Here is a 22,703-nt window from a genome sequence, read left to right on the forward strand (position 1 = left end):
GGATGTTTTCCACCTACATTCTCAGGCCCTTAGGATTGCATACTTTTACTTTAACAAGAAGCTGTTAGTGAAAATGTAGTGGAAACCAGGCTAAGTAGCAGCAGGCTGTGGATATGTATATTTCAGGCTAATTGTTTCAGCTATATGTTTAGAGACTTTGTAGTTTTTATTTAGAGCTTGTATATATCCTCCCAGTGCCTGAGAAGTAGGGCAGGCACACAAACCAAATTAATTCAAGTTCCAACCTGAGAAATATGTTCTTTCTGATTTTCCAGAATCTGTACCAAAATGTACTGTTATGAATATTCACATGGTCTCTGTACTTATTATTTGCATACAGATTTAGATCGAAAACTTCTTGTGAAAGGTCTGGGTTAACCCTGCACCCCTGGGATGAGGGGATGGAATTAAATACAGAGCAATATATGGTGATCATGTTTGTAAATTTGGGATTATCAGAATTTATGGTGAATGGTAAAGAGAATTCTTTTATGAAATTCAGAACATGAACTCTTGTCTTTTAAATGTATTATTAATATTGGTCCTTTTGGTGCTCTGGGTCAAATAAAAACCTGTAAAAACATGGAGATTCTCTATTAAAAGTCAGCATGGAGTTGCCAATGAAGATAATTTAGCCTCTGATTTTTTTATATACGTGGTATATCACGAATGTAAGAATCAGAAATATTGATTCTTTATCTTTCTTCTTTGTCAGCTACTCAGTGACTGTGCAAGAGTCATACCCACATCCCTTCGATCAAATCTACTACACCAGCTGCACTGACATTCTGAACTGGTTTAAATGCACACGGCACAGGTAATCGAAGCCCAGATACATTTATGAGTTTGGCTAACTGGGAAGTCCTTTAATGCAGAGACATTAAACATTTGAGAAGATGCATCCATTCATCTCTGGAATAGTTACTGAGTGCTTGCTATCATCTTAGCCTTGTTCCAAACCATAGGAGATACGGAAAAGCAAAACCACTGTCTGTGAGGAGCTTACAGAGAAAGGGTCTACTGGTTACCATCATTTGGTTAGCAAGAATTCATGCAGCTTGTGTGTGGTGCATAAACGGGGGAGACGCTCTTCAATATGGACATCACTAGGTATCCAGAGACTCATATTCCAGTGTATGTTTCTACTTGAATATCTGACTCAATTTAGACTAACTTAATTTTTTTTTTTTTTTTTTTTTTAGAGTGAGAGAGCACATACACGCACGTGCACAGGGTCGGGGGATGGGGGCAGAGGGAAAAGGGAGAGGGAGAGAGAGACTCTTAAGCAGGCTCCACTTCCAGTGCAGAGCCTGACCTGGGGCTTGATCTCATGACCCTGAGATCATGACCTGAGCCGAAATCAAGTGTCAGATGCTTAACCAACTGAGTTACCCAGGCACCCCTAGACTAACTTAAATTTGACCTCAACTTAAGACATATTTTTTTTCCTATAAATGCGAAAACAGAAAAGAAAAATATCTTAAATATTAATGTTAATATGGAAGGGAACCTTGATACCTTACTTTTATTTGTAAAATAAACTTATAGTGGTGTGAGTGATGGGTCTAAATGTGACATCTGTTGATTTATGCTGCACTAAATGTTATGCTCAATGTTATTTCTTCAGACAAGCTTTCCTTGTCCACTCTATCTAAACAAGTATTCCCATACTGTCACACTCTCTTCCCTTACTCCGGCCTTATTTTTCATTACAACATATAATCGTTACCAGTCATTATATGACATATTTATTCGTTTAATGTGGATCTGTACTTAAATTCTATAGATCTTTCTTCCCCAGTGGAATATACATTTCTTGAGGGCAAGGCTTTATATTGTTTTGCTCACTGTGAGTTATTTTCCCAATGCCTAGAGTGGTGCCTGGAATATAGTGAGTGCTCAGTAAACATGTGTTATATAAATAAATCAGTGAATGAATGAGGCTTTAGTTAATGAGGGTCATTTGTCTATATATAATCTATTTTATAGTGGGATGAGACTGTATTGTCATAGGTTTTTCAAGGAATTCTCTGAATTCTTCTTTTAAAACATATGTAAGCAAATGATAATTAGATCAGTGTCATATCTGAAATTTTTAAAAAAGATTTTATTCATTTATTTGAGAGAGACAGCGAGAGCATGAGCAGGAGGAGGGGGAGTGGGAGAGGGAGAAGCAGACTCCCCGCTAAGCAGGTAGCCCGATGCGGGGCTTGATCCGAGGACCCTGGGATCATGACCTGAGCCGAAGGCAGACGCTTAACTGACTGAACCATCCAGGCGCCCCTCATATCTGAAACTAATCGATACTTCCCAACGTATCTCAAGATAAGTGAAATAGGAAAGTCATGAAACTTCTGATCCCTTGAAATAAAGTATAGGTTGGCTAAAATGGGCAATTTTAATATATTCTTAAGCAAAGGGGTGCCTGGGTGGCTCAGTCATTAAGCGTCTGCCTTCGGCTCAGGTCATGATCCCAGGGTCCTGGGATTGAGCCCCAGGTGGGGCTCCCTGCTCCGCGGAAGCCCGCTTCTCCCTCTCCCACTCCCCCTGCTTGTGTTCCCTCTCTCGCTGTGTTTCTCTCTGTCAAATAAATAAATAAAATCTTAAAAAAAAAATAAACTACTCCTTTAAAAAAATATAGATACATATATTCTTAAGCAAAAAGATAAGAGTTAGCATAATATTGTTCAAGACTGAAACCAATAATACATTATATATATATATATAAAAAAAAGACATACAGTCCATGTTCCTTCTTACCTATTTTAGAGTACTTTGTTTTTCATACCTTTATTATATTTAATAGCTCTTTTGTATCAAAATATAAATTCTTTACTTCTGATCAAATTGCTGGTCAAAAGAAGTAACAATGTGATTTTTTCCTTCCGTGCAGAATCAGTTATCGGACAGCCTATCGGCATGGGGAGAAGACTATGTATAGACGCAAATCCCAGTGTTGTCCTGGATTTTATGAAAGCAGGGAAATGTGTGTCCGTAAGTAAGACCTCCATCACTTTGTGGGGCGCTTGTGTTTCCCAGCGCTGGGAAATGGCACATGCGAATGGCAGCTGAGATGGAGGCCTGGGGGGGTGGGGCAGCTTGGATCATTCCCTGTCACCCTGGGCTGCGGCTTTCCTGGTCTGTGGAATGACGGAAGCGTTGCTCTGTCCCTGTGTCCTATCAAAAATCTCCACATGAATCTCACTTGAGGAGAAAACAGACGTTATAGAAGGATCATTTAAGGCCGGATGTCGCAGTGTTAATTACCGTTTTGCAATAAATGTCTCTTTGGAAACTGGTCAAGGAGTCACTAGACTCAGGTCACAGAAGAGAACAGAGGCAGGACTTTTCCGCCGCAGCTGACCAGAGTCCCGAGGCAGCTTCTGAGAGGCCAGTGTGTTCTTTCCTGGTACACAGAAGGATGAGGCTTGCAAAACGCAAAGGAGCTTTCACACTAAGAAACCACTCTAAGTCAGGGTCACAAAGTACACCTTCTTTGTTTGTCACTTTCTGTCTCCCCTCCCCATCTCACCAATTCATTCTGAAATGTCTCAAGGGAAGTTGGATATTTTACGATTCACTTCGGAAAATTTTGGAGTATCACGTGCGATTAAGTTTGCAATTGAGGCTTCTGACTACTGTGTTGAGGACGTAGAGAAGAGAGATCATTAAAAAGGGGGTGTATTCAACTATTGTGGCTCTACACACAGCTAAGAGGGGCAACATTGCTTTCCGAGCTAAGACACTGGTGTTGAGTAGCATCGAGAGAGACAAGGTTCTGCTCCAAACTGAAGGCATTAGAAATGACTGGACACATGCTGGCTTAAGTATCTGCAGGGCTGGGTAAGAGCATTGGGTGACCTCGGAGAAGCCTTATACCTGTTTGAGTCTCCTTTGATCACAAGTGGAGAAAAGACTTAAATGGATATAATGGATATTGTCTGTGTCCTCTTCCTTCCAATGACTGGATTCTATTTTTTTTTTTTTTAAGATATATTTATTTTAGAGAGAGAGAGAGAATGGGGGGAGGGGCAGAGGGAGAGAGAATCCTCAAGCAGACTTCCCGCTGAGCGTGGAGCCTAAAGCAGGGCTCGACTCTGGGCTTGATCCCAGGACCGTGAGATGATGAGCCCTGCTGAAATCAAGAGTTCGGCTCTTAACTGACTGAGCCACCCAGGAGCCCCTGGATTCTATTCTTTATAGGAACAGGGGCAGTTCCTCAACTTTGATTTAGAACCAGGGCTGTATGTAGTAATAAATGTTTGTTGAAAAAATTAGAAAATGCAACAAAAGAAAAGCAAATGAAAGAAAAAAAAGGAAAGGAAAGGAAAAGAAAAGAAAAATACAGTGTGAATATCTTTCCTGGTTAGTAAATGTACTTTGGTAACATACTACAAATGTAAGTGTGTTATTGCATTGTAGATATTTAACAAATTTCAGCTGTTGAATATTTACATGATTTCCATGTTTTAGCTATTATGAACTGCTGTGGAAGACATCATTGTGGTTAAATCTTTGTTCATCCCCTTAATTAATAGGTAAGGATAAATTCCTGGAAGTAAAATTGCTGGGTCAGAGGTATACCCATATTTTTCAGATGTTTGGTGTGTTCCCACTTTAGGCTCCCACCTGCAGTATGTGGGAATGCTTTTTTGCTTATACCCTGTGCCAATTTTCCCTTTACTAATTTTTTTCTTAATTTGCATGTCTTTGATTAATAAGGATGCCGAATAAGAAAAATTACATGTTTATAATCAAACATCTTAGAGGATAATCACCAACTGATCTCTGAGGCCCAGGCTGATGGGAATTTTCCAAGGAAAGCCCTGAGTGCACACAGGGGCAGAGGGGTGGGGGTGGACCCCGGCTGTCTGGGCCAGCCACTTCCCAGAAGCTTCAGGGTAACATTATCTTAGTGCCCACGCTAGGGAGGGCTCAAACTTACAGGAACAAGGGTCAGTACGTAAGGGAGTGGTGTTATCTCCCAAGGTTCATTTCTATTACCCAAGTGACAGAAATTATAGATAAAGTCACGATGCTATTTCATGAAGTGACACAGAGCCTGGAGGGCTATCTTCTGGTCATACCTTCTCTCCTTGAAGGCCTCGCACATGGGAAGCTAGATTTTACCGGCAAGCTGGTGTGAGGACCGTGGATCCAAGCAGGGTCAGTCGGTGTTTAGTGCTTCATGGTCCCAGCCTTCCAGAACCCAGCACCTCTGTCATTTCATTCAGTACTGCGGCCCATCTCAGGATGCTGGGCAATCCCATGACCCCATCATACCTGAATATTACAATGGTAAAAATAACTTTCCTTTATCTTACACTAGACAGGTTGCGAGTTGTCCCCCTGACTTCTTGGATGGGTATCTCTGGCATTTGCCTCTAAAATTCTCCTTTTTCTAAGCCTTCCATCTGACCAACTGCCCCTGGAGACCGAAACATTTTTCCTTTAGATATGTTAATAGATTTAATCAGCTCTCCGTCTGGTCTCAGAGGCCTGGGAGCTATTTGGTCTCTTTAAGGGTATTTTGCATCTCTCCACTCTGATGTGTTGATTTCATAGCTTAGCCCCAGAGAACAATCAAGCTTCCCTTACTTCCTTGTTCTTGGAGGTGCCTCCAGTCCATCTTCTCTGCCCTCCCCAGCCGGCACCAGTGAGGAACCCCTGTGGATAGGGAAGGAAGAGAGAACACATGATTCTTGGTTCTGCTTTCAGAATCTCTTTTTTCAATTAGGTTTTGCTGCCAGGCACCTAGTATAGACACCATTGTTACCTGTTTCCAGTTACCAGAAGGAATGGAAACACAGGAATCAGTTATAATTTTATTTTTTTATTTTTAAAATTTTTTATTTATTTTTTTAAAGATTTTATTTATTTATTTGACAGAGAGAGACACAGCGAGAGGGAACACAAGCAGGGGGAGTGGGAGAGGGAGGAGCAGGCTTCCTGCTGAGCAGAGAGCCTGATACGGGGCTCAATCCCAGGACCCCGGGATCATGACCTGAGCCGAAGGCAGACGCTTAACGACTGAGCCACCCAGGCGCCCCTCAGTTATAATTTTAGTTTAATTTTTGGTAGTGAGTTTTCCTAGAAGGCAAAAAAGGGCGATTTCATGCACATACATACCTGTATTTGAAAAAAAGTTTCCTTCAGGTAGCTGGAGTAGCTCCTTCTGGAGAGCAAGCTCCATCCTCCCATCTCCACCTACCCCTGCTTCGCCCTGCCAACGATGATGCATTTCTCCTAGACTCAGACTGTGCAGAAGCTGCTGGTCCGTAGAGCACAAGCTGAGTGGCCAGGCTCTATGTCCAGAAGACAGATTATGTCATCAGGCAGGAAGAGCCAAAACGGAAAATACAGGGTATGGCAATGGAATCTGGGTAGGGAAAAAAAGAATGGTTGGAAAATTTTCCATAAGGAAAATATTATTAGACCTGAAGATGTCTATGATTTCTTGATGAGGTTTTCACCTGTTCCCCAAAATAATTAAACTTTTATGTTTACTCATCTTTCAGGGTTACTGTTCTTGCCTAATCTTGTGTCTCATTACTTTTGATTTGGAGAAATTAAAATATTAACGAAGAAACGCCCAGAGGAATGAAATGGATTTAGTATGTTTGCGTCTGTTTGTACATTTGTATGTGTATGTAGGTTTGGGGTGCGTATACATGTATGTGTATACATGATTTTTTGTTATTTATTAACATTTTTTTTCATTTGAGTATAGTTGACACACGGTGTTATGTCGCTTTCAGGGGTGATTCACGTAGTGATTCAACTTCTCTATATGCAATGCTGTGCTCACCACGAGCATGGCCACCACCTGTCACCATGGAATGCTGTGCAACTATCACTAGCTACATTTCCTATGCTGGGCCTTTTATTCCTGTGGCTGATTCATTCCCTAACCGGCAGCCTGTATGTCCCTCTCCCCTTCACAACCCTTTGCCTGTCTTTTCACCCCCTTCCCTTTGGCAACCATCAGTTTGTTCTCGGTATTTATAGGTCTGATTCTGCTTTTTTGTTGTTTATTCATTTGTTTTGTTTTTTAGATACCACACACGAGTGAAATCACACGGTATTTGTCTTTCTCTGTCTGACTTATTTCACTGAGCATAGTACTCTGGAGGTCTATCCATGTTGTCATACATGGCAAAATCTCATCCTTTTCTTTGGCTGTATGATATTCCATTGTGTGTGTGTGTGTGTGTGCGTGCATGCACACGCACATGCATGCACACATCTTCTTTATCCATTCTTTTTGTCAAGATTTCATTCTTTTTATGGATCAGTAATACTCCATTGTGTTCATATACCACATTTCTTTTATCCATTTATCATCCATCAATGGACACTAGGTTGTTTCTGTCTCTTGGCTTTTTTTTTTTTTTTAAGATTTTATTTATTTATTTGAGAGAGAGAGAGAGAGAGCACAAGTAGGCAGAGAGGCAGGCAGAGGGAGAGGGAGAAGCAGACTCTCCACTGAGCAGGGAGCCCGACATGGGGCTCGATCCCAGGACCCCGGGATCATGATCTGAGCCAAAGGCAGCTGCTTAACCAACTGAGCCACCCAGGCGCCCCTGTCTCTTGGCTTTTATACATAATGCTGCTATATACATAGGGACGTAGATACCTTTATGAGGTAATGTTTTCGTTGCCTTCAGATAAATATCCAGAAGTGGAATTGCTGATTCATATGGTAGTTCTATTTTTAATTTTGTGAGGAACCTCCATTTTCTCCACATCCTTGCCAACACTTGTTATTTCTTGCCTTTTGGATCATAGCTGTTTTAACAGGTGGAGATGATATCTTTTTGTCGTTTTGATGTTTTTGTGTTTCCCCACTGATTAGTGATGATGAGCACTTTTTCGTGTACCTACTGGCCATCTGTATGTCTTCTTTGGAAAAATGTCTGTTCAGATCCTCTGCCCACTTTTTAATTAGATTTTTTTTATTTTTTTTATTTGTTTTGGCTATTGAGTTGTATGAGTTTTTTATATACTTGGGATATTAACCCCTTATCAGATATATGATTTGCAATGATTTGCAAATGTTTCCTTTTATTGGTAGGTTGCTTTTCGTTTTCTTGATGATTTCCTTTATAGCGCAGAGGCTTTTTAGTTTGATGGAGTCACACTTGTTTATTTTAATTTTTGTTGCCTTTGCTTTAGGTGTCATAGCCATAAACTTATCACTAAGATTGATATTAAGAAGCTTACGGCCTGGGGCGCCTGGGTGGCTCAGTCGTTAAGCGACTGCCTTCGGCTCAGGTCATGATCCTGGAGTCCCGGGATCGAGTCCCGCATCGGGCTCCCTGCTCGGCGGGGAGTCTGCTTCTCCCTCTGACCCTCCTCCCTCTCATGCTCTCTGTCTCTCATTCTCTCTCTCAAATAAATAAATAAAATCTTAAAAAAAAAAAAAAAAAAGAAGCTTACGGCCTATGTTTTCTTCTGGGAGTTTTATGCTTTCAGGTCTTGTATTCAAGTCTTTAATTCATGTTGAGTTCGTTTTTGTGTGTGGTAAAAGACAGTTGTCTAGTTTCATTCTTTTGCATGTGACTGTCCAGTGTTCCCCAAACATTTATTGAAGACAATGTCTTTTCCTCATTGTGCATTTGTGGCTCCTTTGTCATAAATTAATTGACCATGTATGCGTGGGTCCATTTCTGGGCTCTCTATTCTGTTCCATTGATCTCTGTGTCTGTTTTTATGTCAATGCCCTCCTGATTTGATTACTCTAGTTTGAAATCAGGAATCATACTGACTCCAGCTTTGTTCTCATTTCTCAAGCTTGCTTTGGCTGTTTGGGTTTTTTTGTGGTTTCACACAAATTTCAGGATTGTTCTGTTTCCATGAAAAATGTCATTGGAATTTTGATAGGGATTGTGTTGAATCTGTAGGTAGCATTGGGTGGTATGGGCTTTTTAACAATATTAATTTTTCTAATCCATAGAGTGGGATATCTGATATATTGAAGTTATATAATATAACTTAAATAAATTATAATATAATATAAAAACCTGGTGTTTCTTATGCCAAATTCAGCTTATAGATGTTTCATTCATCAGTCTAACAAACTCTACTAAACACATTGAAGGGCTTCTAACTAATGTTTTACAAATTTAAACACCATCAAGTTTTTTAAATGGAATTTATGCTTTTAAAATGGAATAAACATTATAGAGTTTGATTGTCTCGCACATTTCCATATTAAATTCAAAATTTTCACCAGGCTGAAAGATAGTTACCCTCTAAGTAAATAATTATGTCATCTCATGTTTTTGCTTTACTGTAAAAAAAAATTTGGTGTATCTTTTCAGTTTGCTGAAGCTTTTAATTAATTAGTTTGTTTCTTTTGATTGTAGTAAAAAAATACATGGCATGAAATTTCCCATGTTCCTAATTTTTAAATGTATTATTCAGTGGTATTAAGTGTATTTACTTTGTTGTGCAACAGATCCCTAGAACTTTTTCATCTTTTAAAACTGGAACTCTATACATATTAAATCTTAATTCCCCTTCTTCCCTTACCCCAGCCCTTGGCCATCACCTTTTAACTTCTTTCTGTTTCTGGGGTTTTGCTACTTTAGAGACTTTATGTGAGTGGAATCATATAGTCTTTGTCCTTTTATGACAGACTTATTTCACTTAGTATCATGTCCTCGAGCTTCATCCATGTTATACCCTTTGCTAGAAATTCTTTTCTTAAGCCTACATAATATTCCTTTGAATTGTTTTCTGAAGTTTTTAAAATATCAGGCAACATGGTCCTTGATTACTACCTTGATGGAACATACTGAGCCCATTGTCTGCTATAGACGTTGTATTCCATATTCCTGAAATTTGAGACCTATCCTGTCTTAGTCCCATTTTTCAGGTTAGGTGAGAACCATCGACCCAGTTAGTGTCCCTGTTTGATTAAATTTGACATAACTTTTAGTCATTAAAATATATAAATGTATTTTTTTTGCCTAAGTTTACTGTGGTAATTGCTACAATTATGATTTCTTTTCATGTAATTCTTATATTTTATGACCCATATCTCTTGTAAATATTAAAATGATACCTGATTGCATCTTGCAAATCTCACGGCTATGTTCACATGTGAAATCATAACCTCTAAGGTCATCTTGTTAATGCTCTTCCACCTTGCCTTGATGCTGGTCCCGTGTATTGTCTGAAGTTTGCAAGAGTGACAGTTATGTGGCTCTTCCTCCAATGTATTAATTTTGTCTATAGGATCAGCAATCTCCAGATACTTTGCATCTTCCATCTTCTCAAACACCCTACCCCTATATATATATATTCCATACAGTTCCCTAATTTAGAATTTTGATCTTGTTCCTAAAATGAAAAGATGCATAACACAAATTGGCCTAAATGTAGTGTGTTCCAAGATTATATATTAACATCTATTTCTCCCTTGTTGTTTTGCCTCCCTCGCTGATCCTTCCTCCCTTCCTTCCTATCTACCTACCTGCCAATTCACTCATCCAATTACTAGACACTTAAATAGTTTAGTGGATGCATGAGCATCATTTTGTATCTCACTTTGTGCATGTGAGTGATTCATAAGATAAATTAGATGGGATTCTGGGACAAAGGGCATGCATGTTGTATCATGAAGGATCAGGTTCAGCTATGAGATAAAAGTTTGTTTCTTTCTCACATCGGAGCCTAGAGTTGGGTAACCCAGTAGGGGACCCAGACAATTTCCACCTTTTGCTCCACTGCCCTTAGGGTGCAACCTTCATCTTCATATACCATTATGGATCTCCACATATCAATCCTGGTCCTAAGAAATGGATGGAAGAGGTGGGAGAAAGAGACAAATGGCAATGCCAGCTGCCTTTTTTTTTTTTTTTTAAGATTTTATTTACTTGAGAGAGAGAGAGCATGAGTGGGGGGAGGGGCAGAGGGAGAGGGAGAAGCAGACCCCCTGCTGAGCAGGAAACCCAACGTGGAGCTCAATCCAAGGACCCTGGAATCATGACCTGAGCCGAAGGCAGACACTTAACTGACTGAGCCACCCAGGCACCCCTAAAGAAAGTTCTTTTAAATGGAAGTGATCACATTCCATTTCCACTTGGCCAGAACTTAGTCACAGGACTCCCTAACCTGCAAGAGCATCTGAATTCTGAATGGTCAAGGGCCCAGTAAAAATATATTTTTTATGGGAAGGAAATAATGGATATGAGGAGACAGGAGCCCTCTGAGCCACATTTTAAGATTTTTTGATACAAATTGTCAAACTGCTGTCCAAACAGGTTGTAACAATTTGCTTGTCCACTAAAGTATATGAGGGTGCCCACTTCTCCATATCTTCACCAACACTAGGTATTACTATTGCTTTCATCCTATTGGGGGAAAATGGTACCTGCCTTACTATGTATTCCCTTAATCACTAGTGAAGATGTTCTCTCCAAAAACATATGTTTATTAGCCTTGGTTCCAAGGATGAGGATAGTCTGGTGGGTACAGTGAGACTGCTTTGTTCTTCAGAGAGTCACGGAAATGCTGACTAGGAGGAAGAGGTGACAGTGGAGAAAAAAGGGAGACAGTCCGGCACTGGGACTTGAATAACAAATGTGAAGGTCAAAGGCAGAAGGCCCAGGCCCTTCAGAGCCTCTGATCTTCAACAATGTTGCTGGGTTCCATTCCCTCCTCACCCCAGAGTTTCCCCAGTCCCCCTCTCCCAAGACCTCAAATGTTTGCAGCTCTGGGGATGGTGTGGAGCCAGGGCAGCCTCTTACCTTCTCCCACAGCTTCCTCCATGAGCACTGAGGAGAGAGGAATAGTCTCTGGTCCACTGGTAGGGAGAGCAGTTTGAAGTAGTTCAAGCTGAAACACAAAGGTGCGCTGGTCCATGGGAAGGAGCTGAGACCAGGCTCATGATCATTATGGCGCTGCAGTTGTGGAGTATATGAGTGTTTGAGGCAGCTCTAAGTGGCCTCACCATTATGTACAAGACCAGAACTTCAGAAAGATGTGTTCAGGGTACACACAGCTGATTTCCAAACACGAACTTGAAACCGACTTCTTAGCAAGTAGGAATCTCCTATAGATTTGCGTTCACGGGACTAGGAAAAGCTCACAGGAAAAGCAGCTGCGGAGTAGGAAGTTGGCGCCTCTCCCTCCATGGGGAGGACTGGTTAATCCTGGGACAAGGCTGGCCATATGTTCTTACTCCCATGTCCTAGGTCTCACCTTGGCTGATGACAGGGACTACAGACGTAAGCCAGGTTGCTTGGGGCAGCATCAGAATGGACAAAAGACACAGCCAGGGGCCCCTTCTCCAGGCCAGCTCCCATCCTTTTGCCCCAGATGCCCAGTCTGCTGCTAGATGCTGAGAAATGTTTCCTTTGTGGTGGACTTAACTCTGCCTCCCTGTTTTTGTTAGATGGGAAAGGTCAAGTGCTAACTTCAAATGAAAGCTGTAAGGCAGTGTGGCTTGCGAGGAAGGTATAGGAAGAGGTTTGGGGTCTGGGTCACCCACTCTATTGCCTTGTAGGGCAGCCCGCAATGATGGAAGATCAGTTCCCATGGATGTGCCCTGCCTGTCTTTGGCATTCGTTAAGAGAACTCTGGAACTGTAAACAAGAAGCCTTAACTCCCACACACTGAACAATATATGATTTCCTGTTCTTAGCAGAGACGAGTGTGACAATTGATTACCGTAGCAGTGAATGAATATTCACAGCTGATTTTTAACTTGGCCAATTTTTTGAAAAACAGAAGTGGTCATAGGGAAATAAGGAGCTAGAACTGGGGTTGCTGTTTATATAAAAAATAATTATTGCAAATGCACCTTTATTCTTGTTTGAATGTCATGCTTCGGTAAGCAATGGGTTTTAAACCCAAATATTGGGTTAAGGGCTCAAAGATATCTGTAGCTCACTTACGCAGGACTATTTTTCTTCCAAGAGGCAGATAGGCCACGTAGATGTCACTTTAAGGGGACACATAACCCATACATTTCCCCTATTTCTTTTTTTTTTTGTACTAGAATGTTATGTGATGCTAAATTGGAATTAACAAAAAGCTTCCCTTTGGGGAGAGAGAGCACCGTCCCTTAGAAGCAACAACCTGGAACATTGTGTTCAGAAGGATTCTGAGGGGGGTGCTTGGGTGGCTCAGTCAGTGAAGCATCCAGCTCTTGGTTTCAGCTCAGGGCATGATCTCAGGGTTGTGAGATCAAACCCCACGTGGGCTCTGAGCTCAGCAAGAAGTCTGCTTGAGATTCTCTCTCCCTCTGCCCCTCCCCCCACCTCTCTCTCTAAAATAAATAAATAAATCTTTAAAAAACCAGAAGGAAGGCTGCCTGGGTGGCTCAGTCGTTAGGTGTCTGCCTTCGGCTCAGGTCATGATCCCAGGGTCCTGGGATCGAGCCCCGCATCAGGCTTCCTGCTCCGCGGGAAATCTGCTTCTCCCTCTCCCACTCCCCCTGCTTGTGTTCCCTCTCTTGCTGTCTCTCTCTCTCCGTCAAATAAATAAATAAAATCTTAAAAAACAAAACAAAACAAAAAAAAACCCAGCCAGAAGGATTCCGAGGCCATGGGCGTGCTAAGAGAGAGAACAGAGTGACTTATCAGTGATGTCTGTCATTGTCATTGGGTGGCCTGAGTGCCTTACTTGCCACCCCTGTAGTAGAGTCTAGGAGGCATCCTGTAGCATTTTGGACCTCTTGAGTCAGGGAGAAATTTGCGGTTCCTGAATCATGCAGCTGGTCATAGCTTCCTGTTATACCCACCTTCCCCCTTTACCCGTGAAGTCATATGCCCCTGTTTCTGCTATTGTCCTCAGGAAAACCGAGCTCTCTCTTCATGAGCTGGAATATCTGCCAGACTAACTCAGGATTATATTGTCAGCAATTTAATTCAGGGAATTGAAAAAGTGACGTTGTCAACAGCCACTTTTTGCATGGCGTCAGCCATAGGTGGGTCTGGGAGGAGTGAGAGTGCAGGCTTGGGCAAATTGTCCTAATGGGCAAGGCTTTTGGGAAGAACTGCACTGCAGATACTCATTTCCTTCACCTGGAATTTATGGAAGAACACAGGAAATTCTTTAGTCAGGTTTCATGTCATTTTGGTCTTTTGCTGCGGCAAAGTTTTGGGCTCAGATTTTTCAAGACGAGAAGAGTGGGAGCACAGGGGCAAAATGCCTCGTTCAGGCTGTGAAGTTTCCACCTTTGGCGGAGGGCTGTTTATTGTCAAGCTGGACGTCTCTGGGGGAATTTAGGGAGGCAGAATGAGACCTTAAGGAGAGAGGAGCATCTCCCTGAAGCTGAAGGCAATCTGAGCCTTCTGCTCTGGATTTGCTTGACTCTCACAGGCTCAATTAATAATAAAGTTGTGATCTTGTCAAGTATTTCCCAACAACTGTGGCCAGTAGACTCTTTTGAGTCCAGATAAAAGCGAGACAATCCTGTTAGGCTAGCCAAAGAGACGTTGAACTGACAGCAGTCAGATGGTATGTTTCTAAGTATACCTACTCATGATGCCCTTTCTGCCACTGGCCGTGGATTTTTTCATGTTTCCATAGGGACCCTGTATTCTGTTGCTATGGAGCCCGACTTGGTGCAGAGGAACCTATCACTAAATACTGGGAAAGGCCCTTTGTCCCCATACTTCACCAGCAGAAATCCCAATTTTCCCACACATCTATTGGGACCTAAACTTCAGTTTTCCAGTTTTGCTCTTTGGTCTCTGCTAGTAGTAAAGATAGCAAAACTGATAAACAATGCCCAGAAATCTTTGTTGATTTACTGATGGTCAGTGTTTGCTCACTAGTTAGGATTTCATAAATAGGTACCATGGATTTAATAATAATAGTAATAGTAATAATAAACCATGAATTCAAGATAGCCTTAGTCCAAACAGATGGAAATCATGTCTACTGCCTGTTTTTTTTTTTGCTTAAGAAAGCCTGACTTTAGAGTCCCATGGAGGCAGGGCCAAAGGGAAGCAATGAAAAATCCTTGCCTTATCTCTAGAAAATGAGTTCCTGCAATTTTAGCCTTTGCAGGACAGGTGGAATTCCCACAGGTCTAACAATTTATGCAGTCTCCTTATAGGGATAGATAATAGTTAATAGAAGAAGCTCAGAACTGAGAAGCAATTTTTATTGTACTATGGCTCAGATCTTTTTACAGCAAAGTCTTTTTAAAATAATGGGAAAAACACATTTTGATTTAAATGACCAACCACAAAACATTGAACTGGCCAGGTGATGACAGAACTTGCATTTTTTGTCGTCTAGGATGGTGACCATCAGCACCTTCACAGATAATCCAGTGGTAAATCCTAATACATCCCTGTGGGCCACACACAGAGCTGCAAAAGGAGGGGGGAGTCATGTAATAATATCAGCAGGGTTGCATGGACACTACTCTTCCCATAAGCTGCAGCAATATCCCAAGTTCCAGAGGTGGTTTTTGTCTTGATGAGTAATTCTAAAAGGGTTGAAAGAAATCAGCTAGAGCTCCAAGAGAACCACTCCGTAGAGAAGCAGCCTTCTTAGGTAAACCATAGAGGACACCACGATTTGAAGGTGGACCTCCCTGGCCAGCTGGGCACATCGGAGGGGCAATGGTTATGGGGGCAGGTCTAAAAACACAGCCCCCAAACTGATGTTTAAGCTCAAAAACAACTAGGTTGATCTATTGTACTTAGCATGTAATTGGGGGACAAAAATGAACTCTGCCACCCCAAATGAAATCGATCTGTTGATCCAAGGAGGAGAGTAGGTTTCTAGAAACTTGGACCCTGGGCGTTATCTGTAGTTATATGCCCCTAGTGTGAGCTACTGAATACCCATCCTATGGAATTCACTGTTGCATTATCCAGTGAGATTGGGAAACGCCTTGTGCTTGGTCCCCTTTCTAAAAGATTTATGGCTGTCTTGTAAAGTCTCTGGAAATGCTTGGAGTAAAGGTATGTCTCAAATTTATTTGGCCGTGAAATTCTGCTCCCACTTTTCTTCCCCAAGAGCATGATAGAACTGATAGTTCTCAGAATCTACTTATTGGGAAACAATGCTATAAGGGATTTGGTGTTCTTTTATAGAAACTTAGGCTGGTAATTACAAATATTTAACTTATCAGGGACTCTTTGGATCTTTAATTTCTTGGGTTTTCTTCCCAGCTCCCCATAATTGACATATGACATGTTTAAGTTTAAGGTGTACAACATTTTAATTTGACACATTTACATGTACTGCAAAATGATTATAATAGGGTTAGTTAACACCTCCATCATCTTACAGAATTACCATTTCTTGTTTGTGGTGAGAACATTTTTTTAAATATTTATTTATTTGCGAGAGAGTGAGAGAGTGCAGGGGGAAGAGAGAAAAAGTCCCCTGCAGACTCGGCACTAAGCATGGAGCTGATGTGGGGCTTGGTCTCATGACCCTGAGATCACAACCTGAGCACATGGTGAGAACATTTAAGACCTACTTTTCTTAGCAAATTTCTGTATATAATATAGTATTATTAACTATAGTTGACATGCTGTACATTAGAGTCCCAGAACTTATTACTGCGAGTTTGTACCCTTTGGGTTGTTTGGTTTTTGCTATTGAGTTGTATGAGTTTTTATATATTTTGGATATTAACCCCTTATCAGACATAAGATTTGCAAATATTTCCTTTCCTACTGTAGGTTGACTTTTCATTTTGTTGGTTGTTTCTTTTGCTGTGCAGAAGCATTTTACTTCAATATAATCCCACTTACTTATTTTTGCTTTAATTGCTTGTGCTTTCAGCATACTATCAAAAAAATCACGGCACTCTTTCCCTATGCTTTCTTCTAGGAGTTTTATGGTTTCAGGTTTTAATCCATTTTGAGTTAATTTTTGTAAGTAGTGTAAGAGAGGGGTCCAATTTCATTCTTCTGCATGTGATTATCTACTTTTCTTAGCACCATTTATTTAAGAGACTCTACTCTCCCCATTGAGTATTCTTGGCTCTCTCATCAAATATTAGTTGACCATTTATTCCCAGGGTTTATTTATGGGCTCTCGGATCTGTTGCAATGGTCTATGTGTCAGTGCCATACTGTTTTTGTTATGATAGCTATGTAATATAGGTTGAAATCAGCAAGAATGGTGCCTCCAGATTTGTATTTATTTCTTAAGATTACATTGGCTACTCAGGGGTGGTCTGTGGTTTTATAAGAATTTTGGGATTGTTGTTTCTATTTCTGTGAAAAATGCTATTAAAATCCCAATGCTATTGGAAATCTATAGGGATAGCATTGAATAGGCTTTGGGAACTATGGACATTTTAACAATATTAATCCTTCCAATCCATGAACACGACATCTTTCCATTTATTTGTGTTTTCTTAAATTATTTTCATCAAAGTTTTGTAGTCTTCAGTGTACAAAAGTTTCACCTCCTTGGTTAAATTTATTCTTAAGTACTTTACTGTTTTTGATGCTGTTGTGAACAAAACTGTTTCATTTCTTTTTCATATATTTTGTCATTACTGTATAAAATTGAAACTGATTTTTGTATGTTGATTTTGTATCCTGTAACTTTACCAAATATGTTGATTAGTTCTAACTGCTTTTGATGGAGTCTTCAGGATTTTCTCTATATAAGATTATATTATGTACAGAGAAAATTTTACTTCTTCCTTTCTAATATTGATGCCTTTTTTTCTTTTCCTTACCTGATTGCCCTGGATGGGACTTCCAGGACTAAGTTGAATAGAAGTGGTGAGAGTGGGTGCGCTTGTCTCGTTCCAGATCTTAGAGGAAAAGCTTTCACTTTTTACCACTGAGCATGATGCTAGCCATGGGCTTTCTTAAGTTGACCTACATTCCTTACATGCCCAATTGTTTGAGAGTTCACATCATGAAAGGATGCTTTATTTTGGCAAATGTTCTTTCTGCACCTATTGAGATGATCATTCAACTTATCTTTGATTAGATTAATGCGGTGTATCACATTTTATGTTGAACCATCTTTGTATCCCAAGGATAAATCCCTCTTGCATAGTGTATGTGATCCTTGTAATGTGCTCCTGAATTTGCTTTCCTAATATTTTGCTGAGAATTTTTGTTTCTATATTCATCAAGGATATTGATAGATAATTTACTTTTCTTGGAGTGTCCTTACTGGTTTTGATATCAGGATAATGCTGGCTTTGTAAAATGAGTTTGGGAGTGTTTCTTCAATTTTGGGGAAGAGTTTGAGAAAAATTGGCATGAATTCTTCTTTAAATGTCTTGTAAATTCACCAGGGCAACACTTTGGTCCTGGGCTTTTCTTTGTTGGAAAGTTTTCTATCTCCTAACTCCTTATGGGTTCGTTGAGATTTTCTATTTCTTCATGATTCACTTTTGGTAGGTCTTACGTTTCTAGGAATTTATCCATTTCTTCTCAGTTCTCCAATTGGTTGATCTCTAATTGTTCATAATAGTGTCTTACAATATTTTTTATTTCAGTGTTACCAGTTGTAACATCTCCTCTTTCATTTCTAATTTTATTCGTTTAGTCTCTCTCTTTTTTCCATAGGTAGTCTAGCTAAAGATTTGTCAACTTTGATAATCTTTTCAAAAAACCAGCTTTAGCTTTGTTGGTCTATTTTACTGTGTTTCAGTCTTTATTTATTTCTGTTCTTTGTCATTTCCTTCCTTGTGTTAACTTTGAGCTTAGTTGGTTCTTTTTGTTGTTGTTGTTTTGTTTTGTTTTATTTTTTCTAGTTCCCTAGTTCCTTGATATGTAGAGTTATGTTGTTTTTTGAGATATTCTATTAATGTCTGTGTTTATTACTATGAACTTACCTTTTAGAACACCCTTTGCAATATCCCATAAGTGTTGGTATGTTGTGTTTCCTCTTTTGTTTGTTTCAAGATATTTAATTTTTAAAAATTTCTTTGACCCATTGGTTGTTCAGAACTGTATTGTGATATTTCCATATATTTGTGAATTTTCTACTTTTTCTCCTGTTAGTGATTTCTAGTTTCAGCCCACTGTAATTGGAAAAGATACTTGATATGATCCCAGTCTTCTTAAATTTGCTAAGATTTGTTTTGTAATCCTATCATATGGTATCCTGAAGAATGTTCCATATGCAGTTGAGAACATGTATTCTGCTGCTTTTGGACCAAATATGTCTTATATGTCTTTTTGAAGTCCACATGGTCTAAAGTAAAGTTAAAGTCCAACATTTCTTCATTGATTTTCAGGGTGTATGATCTATCCACTGGTGAAAGTAGGATATTAAAGTCCTCTACTATTATTATATTATTGTCTATTTCTTTCTTCAGATCTGTTGGCATATGATTGATATATTTAATTGCTCCAATTTTGGGTGCATATATACTTACAATTGTATATCCTTTTGATGAACTGACCCGTTTAACATTATATAATAATCTTCGTTCTCTCTTATTGCCCTTTTTGGCTTATAGTCTCTTTTCTCACATACAAGTATAGGTAGGTACCCCTATTTTCTTTTGGTTTCCATTTGGCTGGAATAACTTTTTTCATCCCTTCTCTTTGAACCTTTATGTATGCATAAAGCTGAAGTGAGTCTGTTCTGGGCAGCATATAGTTTGATCTTGCTTTTTTATAAAACCAATCCAGCTACTCTCTGCCTTTTGATTGGAGAATTCATCCATTACATTTAGAGTACTTTTCAGTAGGTAAGGACTTAATAATGCCATCTTATTGTTTTCTAACTGTTTGGTAGTTCCCTTGTCCCTTTGTCCCTCTGTTGGTGCCTTCCTTTGTGAATTGATGATTTTTCATAGTGGTATCCTTTGATTCTGTTCTCCTTTGTGTATCTACTGTCGGTTTTTGCTCTGTGATTACCATAAGGCTTATATAAAACATATTATAGATATCATAATCTTTTTATGCCCTCTTGCATTTTTCATTTCATTCATTGTATTCTTCAGAGTCAGAATTTCTATTTGGTTCTTTTTAACTATTTTTCATAAAACTTCTCATTTTGTTTGTATATTGTTTTCCTAATCTTAGTGAATTGTTCTTTTTTTGTGTAGCTCGTTGAGCTTCCTTAACAGATATTTTGAATTCTTTATTGGGTAAATCACAGCTCTTCGTGTCTTTGAGGTTGGTTACTGGAAGATTCCTGTATTCCCTTGGTGGCGTCATGTTCCCTTGATATTTAATGTTCCTTGAAGTCTTTTGTTGCTGTTATCTTCCCATTTGTAATAATAGACACCTTCTCCAGTCTTTACTGACTGACTTTAGAAGACAAACACTTTTCGGTCAGCTCTGCTAGGGATTCTGAGGCTTTCTCAGATCCTCTATTGATTTGCTTCTCGCTTCTTGCTCCCTCTTGTGGCAGAATTCTTAAACTTGCATGCCTTCTATTCTGGAACACACCAGGCCACGTGCTGTGCTGACAGCCTCTCCTTTGCTTTCCCAAGGGCAGAGCTAAAGCTCGAGCTTGTAGTCTCTCCTTGGCCCACAGATTTGGGCTGACTTTCTGGACATGTTTACTAACCAGCTGCCAAAGCTCATTCTTACCACCGTTGGGAGCATGCACAGAGAGCCAGACACAGAGTGGGACACAGAGTGGGGGGTGGTTTAAGGAACATGGAATATTGGGAGTGTTCATGGGCCAATTAGGAGAATCCACAGGCTGGGCATTCCCAGTGGCTCATGGGTGGACTTCTCGGTGAACTCTGAAACGCAGATAGGATCTACATTCCTTTAATGCCCTCCAAGATTCCTATCTGCTACTCTCCCAGCCTCTTCCCTTTCCCCAATCATGTAGCTCCCAACTCTATACTCTGGATGTGACAAGAGAGAAATGGGCCTCTCTGACAAGGTTCTACACATTTGGGGGAAATGCACACTCACTCCCACACTCTCTCTTTCCCTGGCATGAGAAATCACAGGCAAAGAAGGGCTCTTTTGGCACTGAGCTGTGCTGCCCTGGGGGAGGGAGGATGAGTACAATACAACTGTTCCTCTTAGCCTCCCCAGTGTGTCTACACTTGCATTTTTTTGCTCCAGTGATGTGCTGGAGGTTCTCCACTGTAAACCTGGTCTCCCACAAAGGCTCTCTCTTCCACAGGTGGTTAAGACAGTTCTTCAGGGGCTCCTGGACCTTGGCCAAGATGGACTGGAGACAGTTCATGGGCCACTGCAGGGTCCGTAGCTGGGGCTGAGGTCTGTATGTCTATTCCCTGATGCGTGGGTAGGCAAGACTCCTGGGCCATTTGGAGCATGGCGCTGAATCCCACAGCTCCCATAAAGACACTTTTTATGTCCATGGGGAGATGCCGAATGGTTGTTGAGGGGGAGTACAATCATAATATCTGTTTTAACAACTCAAGAAAGGGAAATATTTAGTTGAGTCATGAGAGGATATGGCAGACCTTCTACCCTTCACCGTGGCATAGAAGCTGTACCTATTTACTGGCTTTACCACCTGGGCCAGCATTGGTGGAGCCTCTCCTCCAGGCTTTGAAGATTATTAACAGAGACATTTCATGGCAAACAGTTGTTCACCAAACATAAAGTCATCAGTGAGTATGCCTATGAAAGCTGATCTTGATATTAAATTTAACCTAATACTTAGGACTTTCCTCTTCCATGGAAAAACCAGGCGATTGGGAACATTGGCTTGATATTATTATGTGGCAAGAGACTAGAGACATTGAAGGGGAGCTGTCCCTTTTATTTATTTATTTATTTGTAATTGAGATATAATTGACATATAACATTATATTAGTTTCAGGCGTACAAAACCACAATTCAATATATGTATATGTTGTGAAATGATCCCCACAGTAAGTCTAGTTAACATCCATCACCACACATAGTTGCAAAATATTTTTTTTCTTGTGATGAGAACTCCTAAGATCTACTCTTAACAACCTTCAAATATGCAATACAATATTATTAGTAGAGTCGCCATGCTGTCACTTACTTATTTTATAATGGGAAGTTTGTTCCTTTTGACCTCCTGGAGCTGTCCCTTTTACATGAGCAAACGCTCTCTGCATTTTCTCAGGCCTTCCTTGACCTGCCTACTCTCCTCATTGATCCCATGTGGCTCCTGGAGGCATTGAGTTTGTGTTCCCTGGTTTTCGTGGAGCATTCTAGTAGCAAAGGTCCAGTTGCCAGTTTTCTCTTGGACCCTTGATCTTCCTCTCTTTGAAGAAGTTTTACCACTTAATTTGTATATTTGGCTTAAGTCTTCCGATCCTAAAATGCAAGTATGTCCCTGACAAAGAGATAATCTTAGTTGTTATTATTAATCATTGGCCCTTGGCTATGAGGACTCCATTTATTGTCAAGCTAGTGGAGACAGGGCTGTAGAAGGAACACAAGGGCACCAGAGTCTGAAAGGAAGTATCCAGGGACTGCCACCAAGGAGGGAGGAGGGGTGAGGACACTGAATGGGGAAAGGGGCAACCATAACTCAGACACCCATTGCCCTCCCAACTGCCTTGAGCTGGCCTTTATTATGAATGTGTGATTCAGTTGTATTAGCTAGCTGGAAGCAAAGTGTCTGGAACAAGTGTCATTGAGATGAAATAGGGCAGACTGAGGGAAATGCCATGTGGCGGAAAACATGCTGTGGGAAAGAGTATTTGCGCAAGAATTCCATGGCTCCACAGAGAGTGGTTGAAGCAAGAGGAATGCCTTTCTAAAAACAGAAGAGCCTGGTATGGCACTTCCTGTAGAATCATCTTGCTTTCCTCGCAGACA

The 22,703-nt window shown here is 40.5% G+C and overlaps 1 protein-coding gene across 2 annotated transcripts in view; it reads left to right on the forward strand.

Annotated features, from left to right (window-relative positions):
- MEGF10 (multiple EGF like domains 10) overlaps positions 1 to 22,703 on the forward strand; it is a 211,988-nt gene that overhangs the window by 95,330 nt on the left and 93,955 nt on the right. For both annotated transcript variants that reach the window (XM_035014032.1, XM_035014033.1), the window contains 2 exons: positions 716 to 817; positions 2,894 to 2,994. In XM_035014032.1, coding sequence (XP_034869923.1) covers positions 716 to 817; positions 2,894 to 2,994 — 203 coding nt within the window. The remainder of the gene's footprint in view (positions 1 to 715; positions 818 to 2,893; positions 2,995 to 22,703) is intronic.

Source organism: Mirounga leonina, unplaced genomic scaffold, assembly GCF_011800145.1.
Source record: "Mirounga leonina isolate KUSES-001 unplaced genomic scaffold, KU_Mleo_1.0 Mir_168, whole genome shotgun sequence".
NCBI classification, from domain to species: Eukaryota; Metazoa; Chordata; class Mammalia; order Carnivora; family Phocidae; genus Mirounga; species Mirounga leonina.